The 24702-nt window shown below is 30.2% G+C and overlaps 1 protein-coding gene across 8 annotated transcripts in view; it reads left to right on the top strand.

Moving 5' to 3' along the window:
* Positions 1-15840, top strand: part of LOC118064703 (lachesin-like) — a 98707-nt gene extending 82867 nt beyond the window's left edge. For all 8 annotated transcript variants that reach the window (XM_035079492.1, XM_035079491.1, XM_035079493.1 and 5 more), the window contains 2 exons: positions 5343-5495; positions 14373-15840. In XM_035079492.1, the coding sequence (XP_034935383.1) occupies positions 5343-5495; positions 14373-14482 (263 nt within the window). In that variant the 3' untranslated portion in view covers positions 14483-15840. The remainder of the gene's footprint in view (positions 1-5342; positions 5496-14372) is intronic.
* Positions 15841-24702: the final 8862 nt, after the last annotated feature.

Here is a 24702-nt window from a genome sequence, read left to right as displayed (position 1 = left end):
ATTGTTGTTGTTGAGAAAGAAATTAAATTAGAATGAGGAAAATGGAGCCTAGATTTTTATTACTCGGTAGATTTTTCAAAATGTGTATATTTCACTTTTCAATTAATCATCACTAATTTCTATGATGTCTTTGGATTTCTGATTTAATGCAGCAGTAGTATATTTTTTCAGCACTGTAATATCAAAAGTTTTAAAAAATATAGTAAAGGAAATGAATACTTGAATTCAACAGTTTGATCTTTGTGAAGATGAGAATTCATTAAGTTAATAGCTATTTCTATGGATGTCTGTATAATCGAATTTTCCTTTTATACATTTAAACATTGATTATTAATAATATGGAATTAAATACAAAAGGAATAGTTTTGAATGAAAATTTTCAATTAATAAATCAATAAATCGATTCTTCCTTGTTTTCTCACGGTTCAATAGTCGAACAAGATTCACCTACTTCAGAAATTCATTATTCCAATTTTATTCCATGCAAAAATAAACCATCACAAAAAATCATCGTAAAGAAGGATATATTGAAAAATCAAGCCTATTGTTAATTTAATATTTTTTCTTTGATAAAGTTTCTGTTTCTTCACTTTTATTTAGTATAAAGTATCTCTGTGGATTTCAATAAAATATTTCAAATGTATTCCTCGAATATCACCAAGTGAAACCCTCTTGCAAATACTTCTATTGATGTTTACGTGCACAGAAAAATCAATTTAGTAACACGATTTTCTATATTCTGCTCGACTTCTTTTACACTCAACATTTTATATTAAAGCATGTTATAAAAGCTAAAGTAGCTTACTTTTTTAACAAACATTTTATATTGATAAAAAAATTTTTCTTTATAAGATATACTCAGAGAAAGGAGTGTTAAGTACTATTTCAAACACATTATTAAGAATTTTATCTATCATATTTTTTAGGATGATGAAAAACATAAATTTAATTGATAAAAATAATATTAATATAAAAGAAGATTCATAAGAAGCAATGAATTATTTGTGAATATTTATTCAGAGATTTAATTGAATTAATTACAAATTCTTCGAGCTTTTATTGGTAAAATTTATAATTAAATCCTCGAAGAAATTGTTGGAATTTTATTCTTCGAAGAAAATTTAATATAGTTGTAAAAACAATACTTAATTCAATTATAAATTTATTTGCATTATTTTTAAATAAATTTTCTCAATTTCTTAAACGTCGACATACAGTAAATTATTAATTTTAAAAAATGGTAAAAATTTAACTATTAATGAATAAAAGAAATTTATATAATTAAAAGTACATACATTTATTTTCATGTAAATTAATTGAGAGTGTTTAAAATTCTCAAGTCTTAAAAATAATTTTATTAGCATTGAAATTTTATATTAATTTTTATTTTATTCACGTTACATAGTTAGTTGTCTGATGACCTAATTAAATGCATTTTAAATTGAATCACCATGAAAAAATACGAGGAGGATAAAAGTAGAAAAAAGAGATGGAAGGGATAAAGACAAGACGAGTGCCACAAGATGGGTTTTCTACAAAGTGCGAAAGGAAAGAGAGAACAAGAAAAAAAGATGAAATGGGTTGGTGGTGCTCTATTATTGTTATCTTACAAACGAATCGTAGAAAGTCCAATTTAGATGGGGCCTCACCGACCTCTTCTCATTCACCTTCCTACTAGAAGGAGAACGTCCAAAGGAAAAAACTAGTAAGACGCGAGTTGAATACGCGAACGAGGAAAAGAAACGAGCGATAACGTTGCTGCCTAGAGAGACTATAATAAATGCTCTTACTCATTCTTTATTTTTGCTTTCTTTCTTGCTCTTTACCTTTTGTTTCCTCACGTTCTCTATTCCTTTCCTGACATTTTGTATACTTCGGTGTTGAAAATTTACTGCTGGCTACTACGTTTTTACTGATAAAAATTCCAAATATAATTTCAAAGTAGAAAAATAAAAAAAAAGATGTCACTCCTGAATCTTCTAGCCAATTTCAACTGCATCACTGGAGAATAGAGATGGTTGGTTCTTTTCGCGATTATTGAATACCATATAAAGAGTAAAAAAGCTAAACGAAAAAATTGGAGAAATGAAAATGATGTTGGTAAAAATATAATAAACATATAGATGAAATTTTTTTTTTTTTTTTTTTTTTTTTAAATAAAGAATTGTTATTGTCAATATTTTAATTATCTCAAATATTTAAAAAAAAAAATTTATAAATATTATAATGATTTTCAACTAATTTTAACCTCGAAATTAATCGAAAATTAAATAATCTTCTATGAACTCACCATTTTCTTGTTCTATTATCAAAATAAATATTCAATTTATCCACAACGTCGCCTATCAAGCACTTTGTAATTGTCAAATCAATTATTATATATTGAAATTGGAATATTACAGCATAAAACAGAGTTCCAATTGAAATGAGATGAAGCAATAGTTGAAAAAAAAAAAGAATATAAAATGAGCTGAAGGAGAAGAATGATGGAGTGATTTCACGAATGAATTCTAGTGGAGCAGTGACCGTTACATTAGAGCTAGTTATCCAATGCAGGATTTGAGAATAGAAAATTCCCTTACGGCCACTGCATCGAGAAGTGGAGAGAGTAACATAGAGAGTGCATCATACAGCGTATAGTCAAATGAATCGGATAGGTAGGCGTTGGCATCTGTATTCTACATCAGTCGAGTGTTGGAATTACCCCAATGGGAGTACAGTGTTTCATAATGAGTCAGTACCTCCCTGCGGATTGTTCATCGATCCTCGGTCCTAATTAATTATTGGCAAAATGATGGTAGGTGTCCCGAGGAGTGTAGTTCGTCTACACAATGACTTGTCGACTGTCTTCAAAGTTTTCAATTAATTAAAAACCATTATGTACATGAAATATATTTAAGGAAGACTGAAACTCTCACAATACCTTATAAATCAAAAGGAAATATTCAAGTTAGCAAGAGCAGTTACCTTTTGACTCATCTACGTCGTATGTACCCATGAAAATGTGAAAAAAGAAAAACCTATAAACAAATTCCACCGAGACAAAAGAGACAACGGACACAAAGAGGTGGCTTGTGAAATACGGGCTAAGTGTGATTGCGCATAAGGTAGCGAGCCAAGTAATATATTCACATACTCTTAGCATAGAGACAGGTCTCCCGACGGCCATATTGTTTGGAGTAGCATCAGTGGTGGTAACTGTGTACCTATCAGCCCAGCCCTTCGAGATATCCAGCCTTGCAACCCAGTGTGCCGCGTTGAAACAAACTTTGTAGGTGTATTTAAACTTTTATTCGAAAACTTTTTAGTCACTTGGTGCTAGCAACTAGCTTGAAAGGTGTGCGCCTGTTTGTGTCGACCAGCCCATGAGTACAGAATCGAGACTGTATTCTCTTGGTCTTCTTCTTCCTCTCTATCGCTCCTAACTCGAGAGAATTTCATCTAGACCAAGAGTCTATGTCTATGGGAATTGAGTAGTCGGGGCTGATACTTGGTACAGAGACAACGACTTCAATGCCTTGATCATGATGGCCTCTTCTAAAACGTAATTGTTGGTGGTCACCAACCATCACTCTTACCTCAGATAACTCTCGTTATTTTCCCGTCGTCGATTATCGACCCCACTTTCACGTCCTGTTTTATTGAATCGACCATTTCAACTTGGAAAACATCAATCACGAGAACAGACCAATCTACGGTCAGTTTGAAAGATTTTTATTGCTAGCCATTTCTTTTTGTTTAACAATTAGAATAGAATTTATTTTATAAATATTTTTTATATTTTCTTGGAAATAATATTGTGTCATATTTGAAACGGTTGCTTCTACTAATTAATAAAGAAATAAATTATTCTCAACAATATACATATTAAAATGCATCTTATTGTTTGAGAAATTTTTCTTTATTCAATTAAAATATTTAATGAGGTACTTACTCACAATAGAGAAAAAAGTTATTTATGTTTTAAATTTTGTTTTCCATGAAAAAAAGTTGTTCAAAGTGTCCTCATATTTTCTTCTCAATAAAAAACGTATTCTTAATTATTGCTGCTAATATTATTTATTATTGCTAATAAATGAATAAATTTTGCATATTTTTAACTATTTTATTAAATGTTTTTTTTTTTTTTGTAAGATCAAACGAATGTCAAACTAGATAAAAATTTAAAACTTTAATATTTTATAGTTTGAGAATTGCTTAACGTTCATGAGGGAATTAAAAAAGAAAAAAGAAACTGTAAAGTGTTAAGCGGAGTTTTCTTTCTCCGCCTACTGTACATAGTTAACTTCAACATAGAAAAATAAGAACGACGAGAGATAGGCCCCACGCTGAACATGACGCCAAACTATACGGCCCTAGCTGTGAATACAAAATTATCGCCTTTGAAACTTTCAATCTACCATGTAAACAGGCCACGCGCCTCTCGAGACTTGGCACTCATTTTATCTGTCTTCTTTCATGTCTTTTTCCGTGTTTCTCGTATACATTATGCACCAAGTGTGCATTCAGAACTTTTTAGTGTGTCATACGTCGATTGAGCATCAACTATAAAAATGAATCATCAACGTCAATACTTGACTTTTGTATAAAATTATCATTATATAAATAATGCTCACAGGTGTTCACTTCATTTAATCCAGTGTCATGAAAGCTCTTAAGCCATCATATACTGCTAACTATTTAATAAAAAATTATTTTATAAAAGTTTCTCAATAAACATACATTTCATAGAAATATTTTTTCTTCAATTTTTCCAATCAAAAGCAGCATAAATAAAAAGATTTATCAGAATTGAATAATAACAAAAATAATAATAATAAAAACAGTTCATTCAAAGTAGAAAAAATGAGCATAAAAACACCATTTTAAGCCATATATATGTACTAAAATTAAATGAACACATTATTGTTATTATTACACGAAAAAAAGCTCCGTTAATATAACGAATTTGAATATAGATACAGTAATGTAAGTAAGCTTTGAGAGGAAGACTATTGCAGAAATAGATCTTGAATGAATTGTGAAAGCAGAGTATTTTTTTCGTGTGTACTCATCATGTCACATTATTCACTAAAACAAGTTTTATGCATGATTAATGTTCACTCTAATCACAAAACATAACATACAAACGTAATAATATAACAACTAAATCATAAACATCGATGTTACAAAAAATGTCCGACTCTGTATGGTGTGGAATAGCAACAGTGCATGACAATAAGAAATAAAAGTAAGTTATCAACGATACAAAATAGTTGAAAAGTTGATAGAAGCGAGAGAATGCACGCAAGGACTTTGGTGCTGGAACGTGGTAGATGAGGTGTCCTGATCTTAATTTTCAGGCAAGCAACCGAGTACACCAACACCACCTAGAAGACCAACGACGATATGGCCAGCAGCATACAACCCTTATCATCCAAAAAGGACGGAACGGCCACCGCCTAGCCAAAAGGAGGTCGAGAGACCGGAGAGAAAGCTGCATGGCACGAGCACAGGTGAGGAACCACCACCATCATCACGACCCATGCGCCTTTTCATCCTAGCTCGTCTGCTTCACCACCAAAAAGAAGAAGTCCAATAAGACATCCTCAGCACTATAGTCTTTGTTCCATCCTTTCAACATCCAAAACCTTTGCTTTCAGTTCATGCTACCTCCAGAGGCTTTTTCCAGAAAACGGAAAGATTATTGCAATACACTATTCTGCACCATGCACTGTCGCATTCCCGTTCTACTTCGCTAAGCACGCGCTCACTGACGACAATTCCATTGGATATAGACATTCTCACCTCTCACACGACTTTTTCTTTCTTTCATTCTTTCATTGTCTCCTTCTTCTTCTCTCTCTATTTTCATGTTTACATTTATATGTATCTACATTTTATCCGCAACCAGGCTATAATATTGCATCACTATAACCTCTACACTGTAACAGAGAACACCAACCAAATCAAATGTTAAAGCCAACGCGTTCCATTCTGACTTGGCTATTCGTTTGAATGTCTTGAATTTTTTAAATATAATCCAACTATTTATTTTTCCATCTACCTTAGAGTCTTTCTTTTCGCGTCTAATAATGCATATAAGCTCATTTTCTACGGCTATAACATCGTCTGATCGAACTCTGTTTTTCCACTTGAAACTCTACCGAGGATGAACTTACCTCCAGGCCTGTTATTCTATAGAATTTCAGGTGATGTTTGTTGTAAATAATACGTTAATGAATTTTCCTTCCCTATTATTATTATTTTTAGCTATTATCTCAGTAGTATTTATTTGTATTTTATCTTAGGTATAAAAATTTAAGAAATATTATACTTGAGCATGAACACAAAGAAATATTTAATACAACAGTGATTACATTCAAGCTGCTTTATTTCAACAATGAATTGAAAAAAATTCATTCAATTCAACTTCATTTGGATGAAATTCTTTTATCAATTTTCTTATAATCTCTCTTAATGTCTGTGTCGTTCTTAACAATAAAGAAGAGTATGAGTTTTAATGAAAAAACTTTAAGCCAGACTAAAATCGGCTCATTCCGCTTGAGATAACACAAAGCATGTTTCAACGCATGATACTTCAAATTTTGATAATATTTATAAAAATTTATTCAGAGAGATCAGTCGCGAAAGAAATTATGTAAACCAAAAGCAGTCTGGTGGATATCGTGACGAAATCTCACCAAGCCAGTCAATTTTTTTGAAGACATTAAAAATGTCTGAAGGCATTAAAAATATGTGTAACTTCTAAACATCAACAGAGGTAAACAATACTTTCTCTGAATTTCCTTATTTTATTTGGCTATCTTTTAGTCTCTCCACTGCTTTCCAGTAGAATATATTATCCAATAAAATAGTGACAAGACGACTTGAAAAAGTCGTATAGTTCTGGACCTTCCGGAAAGAAAAAGGAAAAAAGTACCAGTCGACAAGGTAGTGTTTCTTCTACGAGTATCTGTCTGGAAGGAAAAGCGATACGTGCTCTAACGTACTTTAGTCATACTTTATTCATGTTTGTTAGAAGGAAAGTAAAAAAAATTACATACAAAACATCTACTTTTCACTAGCGTTATAACTTGTATACCATCATCAAGACTTTGAGTAAATTTTTTTTTGCAAGAAAATTTAAAAAAAAAAATGTAATAATATTCGTAAAGAAATTCTTCCATATTTTTATCTTGAAAATATCTATTAATATAAGACGAAATCACGAGGGAAATTTCTGGAGAATGCAGTCAGGATTCATGATCGAGGAAAACTTGTATTATAAAAGTTTTATCAAACATCCATTCCTTTTACCTAAGATACATTGTATTTTTTTTATCCAATCTACAACTATAATAATATGTGTAAAATTTGAGAGTCTAAATATTTTCTCATTTATCATTTTACTTTTTTTTCTCTTTTTTTTTGTGAAGAAATAATTGAATTGAGTAAATCAGTTTTAGATGTGAATGATTGTACAAAGTAGAAAGTAGAATTAATGATAATATTAAATTTACATCATCACGTGTTCAAATCAAAATGGCAAATCTCCATATTGCTAAATTTCGAAGAGCTTCATAAAGTTGTTTAGTTATGTTTCGATAACTATAATGCTTGGGGGCTTTCGTCCGTATACAAAATTATATGTACCACCATCTCTTTTCTCATCCTACGTTGGTTCAAACGACCTAAAATATGTATGCTCATCCCATCGTACGTTTAGTAGGAAATTACGTAGGAACAACACGCTCGCGCATTCACTCTACTATCCTACCTCCACTAGATACTCTTGTTAATATTAACTCGCAACCTTGTGCCCTCTTACAAGCCTTTCCCTTGCTATTCCAGCTGTATCTCGTACTTGAACCTTCTATATATCAACTGTTTCCTCCTCTCAATATTATCCAAAGCGTGACTCTGTTCTAGAATCCAAGTTGCACCAAACCACGTCTTTCTAACGACGCATCTATATCAACTCCAACACCTGTGCATTCATCAATCGAGTTAACTGTAACCATTACCTCTCTACTCCCTCACTCTTCAGGCCATCCGAAAGAGAAACATGTCGAGCTCTATCGCAAGAAATAGCATCAGATCAATTTGCCAAATAGTCGATTTTATCGTCGAAAATACCCTGGGACAAAAGTGCTTGCTACTGGTATCCTAGTATACCCTAGCATACCCTAGCCTCCAAACGTGTTTGCTCAACGACCATACTACAATTCTGTGAAATATTTCAACATTACCACAGCCCCGACCTCGCAATATTGATCCACTTGATCTGTTGGAAATAAAAACTATTCTCAAATGATTAAATTTTATCAAACAATCCTTCTAGACTATTTGTACCACTTTTTTAAAAATTATTTTCTCATTTTCGAACTTTTATTATCGTAAGACTACTATTGATACATACTTAAATCATTCTTTAGAAAACATTTAAAGAGTAGATTCAATTCTATTTTTCTCTGTAATCATTGAAGAGATTGATATGCTAATAAAAAATGAAATATGTTGTCTCTGTACCAATTACTAATTTTAGTCTAAATGGGATATTTTTTGTAGAACATCGTAATCAATTAGACTCATCTACATTCACTGATAATTCTGAATTGAAATCAATGGAAATACTCGTTAGAAGCCATTGACAATTTGCAGATATTGAGGAAAAAATTTTTTTTTTTTATTAAAAGAAGAAAAAAAAATCAATGTCCCTAGTGAAAATGTGTCAATCATCTTTTATATTGATACATAAAAGTGTAGAAAAGCGAGTGGATGCACGCACTGCCTCTGGGAATTGCAATCGTACGCGTCAAACTACCACATCATTTCTCTGCGGGTTTTCTTTTTCTTTCCCCACCTCTCTCACTTTTTCTCTCACAAGTGACGAAGAAACTATGGAAACCAAGTTACAGCAATGCAAAGCACGTAACTCAGTCCCTTCTTAACCACACTATACTGTACGGTCTCTAGAGTTTGGGTGTAGGATTCGTGAACTCAGCTCTCTATGGCAAAATAAAAACGTGAATAAATAAAAGATCGACAATGCCTGCATTCAAGTAAAGAACCACCGAGAACACACTCGAAAGATTATCCGGTTTAGCTCTTTCCGATCTCTACGTCATTCAAAGTTTGCTCAAGATATATACCTTTGACAAACGTCAGCGAGATCTGGCGTGACTTGTAGTCTTTTTAGGTTTTTTACATCTAAATTTATATCAAGTTAATATCAAAATATATTTTAAATTATTATTTTTCATAATACACTTATTGGTATCCAGATGAACAAGTATTTTCATGTATTTCCATGAATAATCATTTGATGAAGCAGCTAACAGTACTCTACTAAAAATATCATTTTGGAATCATTAAAATATAAATTTGAGTAAATAATATAAATTCAATCACTCTTAAAAACAATGTAATATATTCAGTAATATTTTAATGAACGCACATATTAAAACTCCAAGTACTTGGATACAATTTCTCAACCAGTTGGCATATTAGCTTCGTTATTTATTAACACGCAATAGCATTTTAACTTGATCAAATCACTGTCTGCAATTTATTATGTCGGCTATTAACTTATTATAAAGTATCCAACAGAGTCTGACCCACATTAGAAACTCTGCTACTAACGACTGACCAGTTCTCCATACCTCAGTCGTCTACCTGGCTGTTTCTACTTTACAAACCATTGTAACATGCTCGAAACTACTTGGAAGCTTTCCACCAGCCGCGTCTGAGTCATACAGACCGTATCCACTAATTGTACGGGTTGTGTTCATATTTCCTACTTGCCGTTGCTAACAATAAAATTTACTTTTGTTTTAATCTCTCGTTAATTTAATTATTTCATTAAAATTCTTATAAAACTCTTTTTACTTTTTTTTTAATTATTTCAAAAAATTTGTTTTACTTCTTTGCCTTTTTTTTTTACTGAATCAAATTGTTTTTGATATGTCGACTATTTCCATTTCATTCCTTTGACACATAAAAATTTTAATACAATTATTTTTCTATATTTTTATTACAAAAACTAGGATTAAATTTTAAAAAAAGAGATTGATGTTTCGATGAAATATTAAATAAACTTGGTGAATAACCAAGAACTTTTTGGATTCTCTTCTAATACGTAATTAATTTTTTTTCTTCCACAAAGTCCTTGAAGAAGCTCTGAACGCGATATTACTTTTCACGTAAATTAGAGTACTTTAAGTAAAGTGTTTTTTTTAGAATGATTATATTGAAGTTTCTAAAATCCTGTATTAATATGCTAAGATTAAAGTTAGTATTTTTGGTGCTTGTCGGTTGATATAATGCGCATTTATGATATTTACCCGATCGTCCTTCTCCGTTAGTGTCTCTTGAAAGATAAGCCGAAGGTCTGCCCGCACGTAAGGTTGGGATAAGATAAACCTCATAGTTGCACTAGAAACGAGGGTGGTAGCGAAGGGATACTATAGAAGGAGAAAGCCATGTTACATAGAAGGTAACGATATAGCTATATCGTTCACTACTCTGTATACCCTTTCCTTTAGTAACTTTTCCCCATCTCCAATCTTCTTTGCAGCATCCTCTTCCTCTACCAGCTACCTGTATCACAACTTCTCTATTTTTTACTTCTTTTTTTGTCTCCCTTCTACACTAAGACTACCTTCACCTTCTCGAACTGTCCTTTTATTCCAACCTTTTTCTTTTCATTTAAACTTAGTCCTCGACTTGTCTGTATAAAAAATAAATAAAAAGTCAGGATAACCAGAAGATAGTCATTCTTATTTTTTCCCTTTTCTTTTTCATTTTTAATGGACGAATTAATACTGATAAGCTCGCGGTTGATAAAATTTCTATTAAAGATTAAAGTTAATTTTAATGAATTTTTCATCTTACAATTACTTTTAAATAAAAATATTGATTTTTTTTAAGTATTAAATAATAGTTTGAATATAAAGTATATTTTTGATTTGAAACATCACTGTGACTGATGGTAAAATATTCATATTAATTTAAACATTTATTTGTATTTCACTGCTGGCGGAAAAAGATGTTTTTCACTAATGAAAATGGCAAGAAGAATTTTAATAAACTCGAAGAGCAGAACAAAAAATTAGTAATGAAGGAAATATTTTATGAGCAATAAAGAAATAATGTTGTTGAATTAAGGAAATTTACAGTGTCCTCCTCATTGTGAATACAACAATGGTATGAGTATTATATGTATACAAGTACTTTGGCGAAATGGCTGGCGCTTCGTTGCGTATGCAATTACCAAGAGTTTCGAATGAAAATATTCTACCTCTAGCGTCGTAGCAGGTAGCAGGCAAATGGCCAACAGTTGACCAAATTGCGTCCTATATACAATACTCTAAATAGAAAACAAAAAGAAAGAAAGAATTAATCGTAATCAAGTTCTCCTATAAAACTTAATATATTTTTCTCGGGAACCTCGGTGGAAATAAGTTGCAAGATAAATTTCCTAAATGATCAAGTTCCGTTGAATAACTGTTGAAAACTCTCAAAGATCAATGTTCCTTTATAAACTGCAGCCATCCAGTTTTACTCTCATGAGTAAACTCTCGTGAAATCAAGATGAGGTACTTTCATTGTTCAGAACATTCCACATCACTTCATGACCCGTCGAGCTGGCAAACGTTGTCCAAACTCGAGGGTAAAGCAATTCATCGCGGTTGTCCGGTGATCACGCGGTGTCCCAACTTCCAACAAACTGTCTTGGATCAAACACGAGACCTAAGAAATACTTGTACGCCCTTCTTTGACATATATTATGGTTCCTCTCAGTTTCTAGATTCTTCTTTGGACGATAAATTGTCCATGTGGCTTCCCATAATAAACTCCACTTTCTTAAGAACTTTGTCCATTATCGCTCTTCATTGCTAATGCAGTAAAAAAGTATTGAAATTAAGACGATTATGTTCCAATGCATGCTAAATTTTATGCTAATTAAGATGAACGTTCTTCATTTTGGTCTAGATCGAAACTTTCTATAGAAAATTTACATCTACTATCAAAAAGTTGAATCAAGAATTTCAACTTTTCATTCTTTTTTTTTCAATAACAAATTATATTGTAGTATAGTAAAAAATTCGATTGTATTAAATAACGTTATTATAATAAATAATAATCTTCTATAAATGCTTTGATTAGTTGAAATAATTAGTGATAATTTCTTAATAATATATTTTATAATGAAAAGTACATTGTTGTATGACGTCTTTATTAAAAATATATATTATAATACATAAATTTACTATGAATACATGAATAATGAATTTTCTTCTTCCTCCATCATTAATTATAAAGAAAAGAAAATTCATAATGAAGAGAGATTTTTTTCATCTATTATTTAAAAATCATAATAAAAAATGATTAAATGAAAATGTACTTGAACTTTGTTTTAAGATGAAAATAATTTAATAAAGTCTAAAGAATATATAGAGAGTTATTTTGTCGATCGATTGGATATTTATTCTTGGCAAATTTCTGGGTTAACTCCAATTAAAAGCAAATATTTATCTGGATAGAAATAAGAATGTGAGAAAAATAAAACAGTAAAGTGGAGAATGTATAGAACAATTCTCCTGCCCAATTTCCGTTCTCGTACTAATGGCCCGGTGGTGGTTGAACAAATTGCGCGACAATATTATTCGGCCGAGTTAACCTGCGACGCCTTGCAAAAGACTTTCTGCTCTCTAGTACTACTTGCTTCCTCTTTCGCTGTAAGCTATTTCAGTAACTAACATGGTCTCTACGCCAGTTGCACTTTAATGCAGTAAATTGCAATATACCAAGTAGTACATGTTAATGTTTAGTGCTTATGTAGTGGAGATGCTTTTTTCTCAATGATCCACACACAGAGTAACTCAATTTATTAATTATAATTAACCTTAATTAATGATTATCTCAAAACAATACAGAAACATTTACTTTAGACATGTCACAAAATAAAGTTACTAAGATCTGTCTTGCGAAATTGATTTGTTTTTACGAGCAGGTAAATTGGTTGAAGTACAGAGCGAGTGAAACTCATTCGTCAGAGTTGTACTTGCTCGCGACGAAGATTCAAGTGTCAGACGAAAGCGAGGACTCTTATGGAATTCTAGCATGAAGCTTGAAAAAACGATGAAAAGAGACATAAAAAATACTGAAAGCTACTCTGTAGATTGCATTGAATATAAAGGAAAGATTTGACAAGAAACAGTACACTTGTATGTACTCATCACAATTACATTCTACTCTACATCATATAAATTACCATGTAAATTAATTACACCAAGTAATTTACGTTGTACCCCAACCTAATTCCATGGATATTAATCTTGTACTCATATGGTAGCTTTGTCAAGTAGTATCACTACCCCACCACCACTTGTCTTATATCCTTAGCTTAGATACTCTCGAGAGAAATATCAACGCTTTTATCCTTCTTTGCTCTCCAAGACACACTGAATCTTTACTGCGATGATTAACGTCACGTTTCTTGTCAAGAGTCGCACGAAGAATTTTTATTCTTGCGATTTCCACCCAAGAGATACACGTGAATATAAATTTTCACCTCGTGTCATCCGCATGTTCTGTAGATTAAATGAAAACCATCATAGTATATGAGCCGTCACGATAGGATTTCCCATTTATATTTACATGGATGTCTAATAATATTATCTTTGAATTATTTACATTATTATTATTATCTTCTGCTATTAAAATGAGAAATTATTGAGCATCTTAAGCACTATTATTATGAGTTATTGAAACTTTTAATGTCTTCATACTAATAAATATCCATTTGTTGAATAAAAATATTTTTATTTCAACAAATGAAGGGATTTAATACTAAATTATTTTATTTCTTTCTGAGGATAATGTTATTAGAGGAAAATAAGATATTACGATAAATAAATCAATGTAATATTTTTATGTTTATTGAATGTAGTAAATTAAAAAGAGGAAATTAAATAATTTGTGATTCACGTCATGATGGAGTTTTATCTTAAACTGAATTTTCTTATCATGAAAAATTAAAAAGTGTACTTAAATATAAAAAATCAACACTAGAGATCGGATACGCCCTTCGACTATGCCATTAAGACTGGATAGATACGGTAGAAAAGCGATAGCCACGATCATCGACTCTTGGGGTTCGAACTACTCTCGTTTCCAAGATGCTTTAGATACCCAGCCAGCACTCATGGGACTCAGTACACCTAACTTTCCAAGAAAAATCCTCTCTCTTTTTCTCCTTCCTGATACCCTCGAGTTTTCCTCTTTCATTTTGTTTTGGCTCCCATTTCTGCTCATTTTTTGCATCTTTTAAGAGAAAACTAACGAGTCAATAATGTAAAAAAGTGAATTATTTATTTATGTTCTAGGAAGCATATACAGCATCAGGTGGAGTGCACCCCAGTTGATGGTTGTTGCAGTACAGTATATTCTCACTGGACCTTACATGCCTCCTTACATGCCTCAGCACGTTAATTAAGGCCAAAATTATCTTCACATTATCTCCATCATTTCTGCATAATTATCCATGGCTTTATTCTATAGCCCCAACTTCATAACAACATACCAAAGACTTGAATGAAGAAAGTGAAAAATATAAAAAATTTATTAAATAAAAAAAAAAAAGTACTTCCGACGAGTTTTAGTCGCAAGACATTTTCTCTTGTGATGAATTTTTTAATCCATTTAAGAGGATACTTTATTATAATATCATCTTTTACTTCCTTTTTACTATTTTAACAACTTTTTTTACGACTTTCTCGAAACTTCCAGTCAACGCAAGCTCTACAATCAACAGAGAATTGTATCCGCGTGCAAGGTGGCTTACCATGAGTCGGAAATATTCATTATCTAACATAAATTCAGGAAATTTAGTCTGTGCACCGGTGTGACACACCCACAACACACAAGGGACAAAGAGTAAGAGACCAGAAGACAACAACTGTGCTAAAGATTAATGATTCTATTGTGAAAAATGGTATCTTGTCTTCACTTCACTCTACACTTCTATCCTGATTCTTGAGGCTTTTCATGAGCTTGTAAGACTGTGAGTAAAAGTAATACCATTGCCACATGTCATTGAATATCTTTTTTTTCATCAACTCAAAACTCTCGTGTCGTGTCTATTCCTCAATATTCATTTTTAATTTAAAATAAATTATCCAATTGGAAATGACAAAGTCAACAACGAATTATCATCATTAATAATAATAATTAATAATTTGGCAAATTATTAACTTGTTAAATCCAGCGAATATTAAATTCAAATTCGGAAAAAAATGATTCAGAATAATAATAATAATAATATAAAATGTGTGGGATTTTGGATGTGTGTAAAAAAGGGTTGTAATTATGAGTCGGGACAAAAAAAGAGAAAAGTGCGTGTATTATACGCATTATATTGTGCCAGACTAAATCACCTTGTGCTAATAATTTTACATTTTGGAGGTATCATTGCGTAATCTATGTAGTACCAGTTGGATGGGGGATTATGTTAAGCGATGCGTGAGCGACCACAGTCCATGTTAAGCCAAGCGTAACAGAGATACTACTCGGTGACGCTGTTATATATCGCGGTGATGCCACCGACGACGATGAAACGCGCGTTTAAAGCGTATCGAGCTATACTCATGACACGCATTACGATTAATAAGCATAAAATCGAGCAGCGGCTGGATTGCATGGTGGAACAACCACGCTACGTGAATTCTAGCAATTTACCTAACACGTCTATGGCATCAACTGCAATCACTGAATTTTCGTATTACTCATTTTCATTCCACTATTTATTTATTTATTTATTTATTTATGCACACTGATTATTATTAAGCTTCCCATCTAAATATACATATATAAATATTGTACATAAATAGAAACTAATTTTTAATGGTTGTGCTAATTAATTTTTATAGCATAAATTTTAATTGGATTTTTGGAGATTTTTTTCCATGAATTTTCCAATTTAAATAATGCCTAAATTGAAGACCTAATTAAATATCTATATCTTACGCCAATTAAATATATTCTGTATTGTCAATACGCTTTAGTATCATTCCAACTTTTCAAAATAAAAAATATCATACTGTTTATATTGAAATAAATGATAACATAAAGAATGAAATTTTTTTAAATTCTAATTATTTTTCAAGAAAAGAATGATTCATTATTTAGTCCATGACAATCAAAACTTTAAATGTAGAATTGTAATTAATTTTTCACCGCAACTTTCCACTTAACGATCCATTTTTTAATAGCAATCCCGTCAATTTTTGAGTAACATCTTTATTAATAAATTTTTCGATTATAAGATATTTTATGTTGAATAAAAATAAAACAATCAATTTACGGATAAAGCAAAAAAATATCGAATTATTTATAGCTGATGGATTAACATTACTTTTTACTTGATTACTCCTATTTTAGGTTTACAAGTAGACCAAAAAATTCAACAAATACACATTTAGATACGTTTGTAAATATATCAGGCAAACTCAATGAATTGCGAACAACCAATGGAATATTCCGCGGCCTACAGTTCCGCATAGGAAGTAAAAATAAATTAATAATAAAATAAATAAAAATGAAAAAAACAAAAGTAAACATATATAAATATAAAAAATACTACTTTTAATGCTGTGCAAATAAAGAAACAAAAAAACATGTTCATCTTTTCGCATATCTATCTGACTAAAAACTTAAAAAGATAAACTTAAAATATATCTAACAGAAAAAGTAATGAATTTAATTAAGTGAGAATAAATGACTGTCCTAAAACTGTTTAGAGTAATTTTTTTTAATAAAAAAATTGTAAGGCAAACATAATAATGATCATAAAATTTTATGATACATTTAAGGAAAATAAAAATGTTGAAAGTATTATTGCTTATTTTTATTGTGATTAATCATTATATCAGATGTTAAAAATAATCATCTTTAACAGAGAGAAAAATTTTTTTTTCTGTTACAAGATAAAAACATATTCAAGTGAACACAAGTGAGTAAAAGATAAAAATTCACATTGAAAATATTTTATTTTGAGTGAAAAAAATTTTTCTCTCAGTAGGAAAGAAGTAATAACGTGAAAAATATGTCTTTGGTGCTCAAAATAAGAATAAAAAATCTCAAATACCTTGATATCCTGGGAAAACATGCCCGCAGGTGAGCATGACATAAAAATTGATAAGAGTGATTATAGTAATAAAAAATGTGGTCTAATAACGAGATTGTACACATGTTAAATGTTGTAGCGTGCATGCAATTGATATCCCAGATTTATAAATAAAGAGAAAAATTTGTAAATAGTTGAATGTAAAAACTTTGTTTGATTTAAGTGTATAAATATTATTAATATGTTATTAAAACTGTTATAATATAGCTTGCTATTAAAAACATAAAGAGCAGTCGTTAGTACGGTTTCAATCGTTGTAAGAGAAATGAAATAAATAAATATTTAAGTAACGTTAGAAATAAATAATGTACATAATGAGAAAAATTGATGTGAGAAGTGCCAAAAATAAAAAACAAAAATTGCATTTTCCCGCAAATAATATTACTGCGCTAACTCCAATTATGAAAATTGCAAATGTGCAATCAATTGTTAATATTACATTGAAAATCCAATAAATAGATACTCATTATATTAGTCTCATTATCGTATGTATCCTCTTATAACGTATATAAAATAGTGTTGAATATTCATTTGTTTCTTTCTCATCGGCTCTACCGTCATACTGTGCATTGTGAATGATAATGAGAAAGCTTTTAAATATATATTAATTAATTAATTGTAAAGGCTTGATAACAAAAACAAAGCTTTTAATGTGTCATAATCAAATAATTAAGCTTTATCCAACTTATTTTAACCTGTAAGCTTCTTTATTCATTGAGTTTGTAAAAAAATTAATTAATTAGTTAAATTATCATTTGTTCGTTGAATATTATTTATTAAGTAATCAATATAAGATTAAGAAATAAACACAACATTTTATTGATCACTTTAAAAAGACTTTTTAATTTAATATTAAATCCAATAATCATCAAATCCATTTTTTATCAGCTATTATATTTTATTCATTAATCGGAATAACTGGGTTTGAATGTATTTTTATTCCCGGTTCGTTTTATTAAAAAGTTTCACAAGTTATTGAAACTTTGCTTATAATTTAAAAATTTTTCTTCACTTACAAATAAATTGTATTGAATATAGTATCATAGAAATTACAACTTTCCATTTGATTTTTAATCAATTTCCTTTTGAATCAAATGAACCATCTGCAAATGTCACTAGATTACATGTTTCCATTTACTTCTTGGAAGGAGTATGTATTTTAGGGTATTGGAAACACTTTAATGTTGAGTTTTCCAGTTATTAGTTATGCAGCTGGTAACCTTTGATACTTTCTCAACGTGCAATTACGTAATTGAGAAATTAATTACTATACTTGAACTTCAAATGGTTTCTCTGTTTATATATCGACAAATTGCATCCCTATAAGTGTCACAACTACTCCAAGTCGTTGAATTATGAGTCTAATTAATTATATATAAGTATTAAGAAGTATACAAGTTTCTATATCAAAAAAAAAAAGGAAAAAAAACAATTATTCAATCCAATAAAATCTTTAAAAATTATTTTATTTATTATTCTTCATCGAAACACATAAAATAGGTAGAATTCAATCTTTTATATCATGATCATAACATCTAATTGTAAGTGATATTCATGATTGTCTAAAGATATTGATGTCGCTGAATTAACTTGAAACCATTTTACCAAAGTAATTAATGGATTGATTTAATTAAAAAGTTTTCAATAACTTTGGTAAAAAAAGGTTGAAATTACATTTATCTATTAATACTAATAAAATAAAAATTAAATATCAACTAACTTTCAATAATATAAGCTCTTAAAGAATCTATCTAAACTTCTTTTTGAACAAAATAAAATAATAAACCTTCAAAATTTTTCCGATATTCTGATCAGAGAAAATTTTTTATCAATTTATTCTCATCTTTTAGTATTTGACTTTCAAAATAGAGAACCTACATCCAATAGAAAGAATCAATTTTCAAAGCTTTCTTAAAGGCACTTTTTCAACCTGAAATTGAATGATTTTTCCTCTTATCTTTTGCAGCCCACACTAATGTCATAAATTTGTTAAACATTAGTATACATTTAACGATCGTATAAGTAGTATTCTTTTGGATGCTAAAAGCTCTAGCTTTGTTCTCAATATGGATCACGCAATGGCTACGTAAAAAAGGTGCTTCACGATAGTCAGCTATCTATTTTTTAATCACAAAGTTTTATACTTCCGTTCGTAAAACGCCAATGACTAGATTTCAATCGTTAAAGATAATGACTCGTGAACAATCTCTGACGTTGTTTTATTTTTATATTCGCTAGTAATACAAGCTTTCAGATTATTAAAAGTATTGTAATGAGTTTTTTTTATATTTTCAAATAATCTGGACATTGAAAAAATATTATTTCTCCTTTTTTTAATCATCTAAACAGCATATTAATCTAAGAAATGTATTTACATAAAGTCAAATAATGATAAATAATTTTTCATTTGACATCAATTATAGATTGACGTCGATTTAGAAATTCACTCACATCATTCTGTTTACGATCGTTGATCTCGATTACATTCAAGTGGATGTTTAATAGTATAGATACGTTGAATATTCTAGCAACCAACTGGCATCGGAAATTCACGATTAATGACGTCCGATAGAGCCAGGACAGTATATAGGGTACACCCTTCTACACTATAATATCATTCAATCTACAAAAATATTTGTAAATGTTATAAAATAAGAATCTGTTACTTCTTTTCATGAATGTTGTAGCGAAAACGAGAGGAAATTTTCATTTTCAAAAGTAAAAATAGGGGAAAAATTCGAAAAAGTTAGATAATGACTATGCATAAGGTACCCAAAGGATTTCATATAAATGATAATTTACAGACACCTTTCCTCTTTATCCACTTTTCACAATATAGTTCAAAGGAATTGGTTATTCTAACAAGTCGAGATTGCCGATGAAAATAAGTGATGAAAGTAACAAAAATAATATCTTGGGTGTTTCAATGGAATATACTTTTTGTTCCGTGTGACCTAATTATGCCAAAAATATTGACGAAAAATCTATCGGAAGTTTACTATGAAACGAGCCGGATTTCGTACGTAACAAAAAACAAAGTAGGACACTGTAACTGAAACAAAAAGAGAATTTTGAAACGAATCTGTAAGGGAATTTTTGTTTTTATGAGGCCAAAAGCTAGATCCATGTATCACCAGTCGATGAGATATTCATAAGGTTGCGTGTAAGACTCTCCCATGAGCTTTCACCCTGCTCCCCTCTTTCCAGACATTTTTGGTAACCCTTGGGAAAGCCTTCGTATGTATCTCTGGGAAAGACTGCGGTTATTTATATCTATTTGTCTCGTCTACTTACCAGTTGCGCACGAATGCTTGCAAAAGAACCTTTGCGGATCAAATGATACGTTATTAATATCCCAAGGTGCTGTATAAAACTTGCCACAAGCAGCAAAAAATTCTTTGGACATCAGAAAGACTCTTAAATAAATATCAAATATAATAATGACAATTTAAAACTTCACTGTTGTAAACATATCAGCTTAAATTTTTTCAAATTTCTATTAAAACATAGTAAAGTCATTTTCAAAAGGCTGTCATCCGCAACACAATTTATTCATTCCTCAAAAATATGTGAATTCTATATCCTACAATACATATTTAATAGTAAGCTTCATTCTTAAGGCTACAAATAAATTGTTTTCTACTAAATAAATAATCTCTAAATTCCATTTGATCCTCAAATAATATTTTATAGATCATCTCTAAAATAAATTTTTCTAGCTTTTCAGTTTTATCGTATAAAAAATATATCAAAGAAAGCAAAAATTTCATATTTAATATACACATCAAATATATTTATTTCTATGATCACTACTCATGTAAATTATTATAGCAATTAATTGGAGATACTAAAGAATACAAAAATCAATATAAGGCTCATATAAGATAATTACGTTGAAAAAGAAATTTTTTCACTGAATAAATAAAAAAAAATGTAAATTCTATTAACTCCCAAGACGCCGAGAATAAATTTAGTCAACATCCTCGGAACAGAATTGCCATGTGTAAGTCTGGATATATTAAGGCTCAGGGAAAAAAATGAAAATCGTAAAAATGCGAATTAAGTGATAAAAATTCATAAGGTACAAGATAGATAGAACTCGGGCGTATGTTAAAGTTAGTTTAGGATAGAAAATATATCTATATGGATAAGTATATATTGGGATAGATGAATGTATTTTCAAGAATTTCTATACGATTTCATGATCACCAGGATTACCAATAAGATAGATGATGATAAGCAAACAGAATGCTGTCGTTAATTTTACTAATCAAATAGATACAAATAGATTCACAATATGCAGAATGTAGACACTGGCAATGGAATTTGCAGACTCAGAATGTATGACAAATAATATCCAATTGAATATGAGAACGTGAGATTAAAAAAAATATGACGAATTATAACTCCAGGTTGATTGAGTTTTCAAAGCTAGATGATATAGAAATATTTATTTAATTCAATCAGGCATTATACCACAAGAGGTCAATATTGTCAAAAGATTTATTATTCACGTAACAAAGATAAATATTAGTTATATTGGACATGATACGCACAGGATACACATTGGGTTTGAATGTTTTTTAAAATCAAATAATGAAAAATTGAAATATCACCCACAAGAGATAATTAATTAGCAATCAATATACAAAAATGTGATAAAATAATACTGAATAAATTTCCATTGAGTCACATGTGTGTTGACTTTCAGAACTTTTATAAAATCAATTCACAATAGCTTCAATGATACTCATTACATTGATTTATTAACCAATAAATGACTACATTATTCAGATGCTACTCATCAATGGAAAGAAATTAACTACTCTTAACATGTTGTAACATCAATCATTTTTTATAGTTAAATCATCAATCAGATTGTCACGTCTCATACGATCATCAAGTATCTGCAATCAAGTATTTAACTAGTTCACAATCTAGGAATCTCAATAAATGGAGATTAGAGACAATTGACGAGAAATTGTGAAATAGTTACTATACACTCTAGTCACTTTGACAATTATTGACATTTTGCCAGTATAGTTATTCCACAATAAAATGACTATAGATATTCATTGAGAACATTTGATGAACACTCGTGTCAATATAGTTTTAATTACATTCAACAAAGATCTAGAATTGAAGAATTTATAACAAATATTAAAAAAAAATTTATTTGTTTGAAAAAGTTTGTATAAAGTAGTTGTACTGTTTTTATTTGTGAATTCGATTAAAAACAGATGGTGTATATTGAAAATATAATAGATAAAAAAAATGATAAACAAAGTATCTATTGATGTAGAAGCTAAATGAAAAGTGTATTGAGGTCAGCAGTATCTAAACTAAAAACTCGAAAGAGCAAAAAAAAGAGAGTGAAAAATAAAAAAAAGTGTACAATACTACTCTACCATTTGAACTGTGGCTCTTGTGATGTCATCAAACTTGTTGAACGACAACCAGAAAAGACAAACAAGATAAGATCCATCATTTAATGAAGCACAGTAAAAAATATTCCCAGCGACTCAATTACTTTATAAGTACCCCTTTGAAACCACTGTCACCAACCCAACTATGTTTGTATACGCCAGAACTACACAATTAATTGGCCGTGTGCAAACATTCGCCTACGACAATTAATACGGAAAACTCAATGATCACGCGGAGGCTGATGTCAAATTGATATCGTTTGAAATTTAATCATATTCTGTAGAACGTAACCCATGAATATTTAGTTTCATATAACACAATTGGATGTACATAAACTAACAAAGATACCAGCTATTATTCCCAACATTTCCCAATGTGCTCACATGTTCATGAATGCTTTATTGCTAAATAATTCGCTTGTGAATCCCATTTTAACGTGAAATATTTGCACTCATATCATTGTCAATATAAATTCTATAGATACAATTTATATTAAATTGATGAATAATCCAAATGTGATTCTATACTTGTTTTTTACAGCTACTTGACTGTTTTCATCTTTTCAATAGAGTTGTGTCTATACTAAATTAATCTTCAGTCATTATGAATATTCAATCTAATTGTCGTTTTAATGAATTCATAGAAACACACGTTTCCGCTGAAAGTTCAACTACACTGAAAAACAATATTCCTGGATCAAGGATAATTTTATTTTTAATCATAATTTCACTGATATTATACAGAATCCTGTATCAGTATGATCATAATCAAGAATAAAATTTTTTCAACCAAACAATATCCTTTTCTTTGTCTTATTATCATTGTGTTATTTGTTTAAAAGTTTTTAAATATTCAAAAATATTTCAGTCTGTTAATGATGATAAAGGATTTTGAAAGCATCAAAAACAACAAAGCTTTCACGCTAAGCATGCTTATAAATAAATTCCTTTGAAAATGAGAAAATTTTTTGTACAAAGCCGTAAAGCATGACACACCTGTGAAACATTTGATGCGTAATTAGTGATTATTCAACATTGTAGCACCATTGAGTGAGAGGGATGGGATCATGGAGTAGATAATCAAAAGCCACGTTTGCAATAGCTGAGTTGTGTTGGACGATGCAATGATACTTTAATTGCGCCAACAGTTGACTATCAGCCATTCTACTGTACTATCAATCGTAATACAAGATGGAGAATTCTCTTTGATGTAATGTAACTATAAACTCTATTACTATACATACTACTTGCTGGTAGCATTGCACCTCCTTGCCACACCATTAGCTTTCTCGGTGTTTCCCAATTCATCCTGACTAAATGTCCATGCGTGGGCAAAGCCTCAAACCTTTATGAACATCGTATAAACTGATTTGGGAACTACTTCCATGTAGTTTGGCCACTCACTTGCTCGTTTGCATCGTCAAGACAAGGTTCCAGACACCCTCATTTACATACATCTAAGCTGTTTAAAATAACGAGACATTTTAGTGATGAAAATGAAATTTTATTCGTCATTTCCGGACATCGAATAACAATGTTTATCTACTAAAATAATCATTTCTTTGAATTCAACGAAAATTACAATCATTCAAAGGTAATTATTTTTCTCCAAACGATGTAATTGTCTTTGGGAGAAGATTAGAGCAACAAAGTTGCTATGATGACTATCAGTTGTTTCCTATTGTATTACTAATTACATTTGGGAACCGGGGATACAACCAGACCAATATCAAAATGAACTAATTTACTGATGAAAGGAAATAATATCGTCGTTGCATAAATCACGTTGAGTATTGCGGTATTTTGAACAACTAGATAGACTGATTTTGGAGCAAATGAACATTGCAAATTTAATTATTCATATAATTGAAAATTTTCTAAAACACAATATCATATTAATTGATTGCATAATAATTCAAGTTTATTGAAATTTTAAAAAATAAAATAATTCCTATTATTGTTATCAAAGCAGCAAGTAAAGTGCCAAAGAATAATGCATAAGCTTAATTATCAGCTTATTGTCGGTCTAGTTGACACTATTATTGTGAATGTGAGAGCCAACAGATGTAGATACAAATTGTGCTTACTGTGTTAAAAACAATAAAT

The sequence above is a fragment of the Chelonus insularis genome, unplaced genomic scaffold (genome assembly GCF_013357705.1).
Source record: "Chelonus insularis isolate UGA/USDA-ARS -01 unplaced genomic scaffold, ASM1335770v1 contig_24_pilon, whole genome shotgun sequence".
NCBI classification, from domain to species: domain Eukaryota; kingdom Metazoa; phylum Arthropoda; class Insecta; order Hymenoptera; family Braconidae; genus Chelonus; species Chelonus insularis.
The sequence above is the reverse complement of the archived record's forward strand: the minus strand, read 5'-3'. Positions and strand labels throughout refer to the sequence as shown.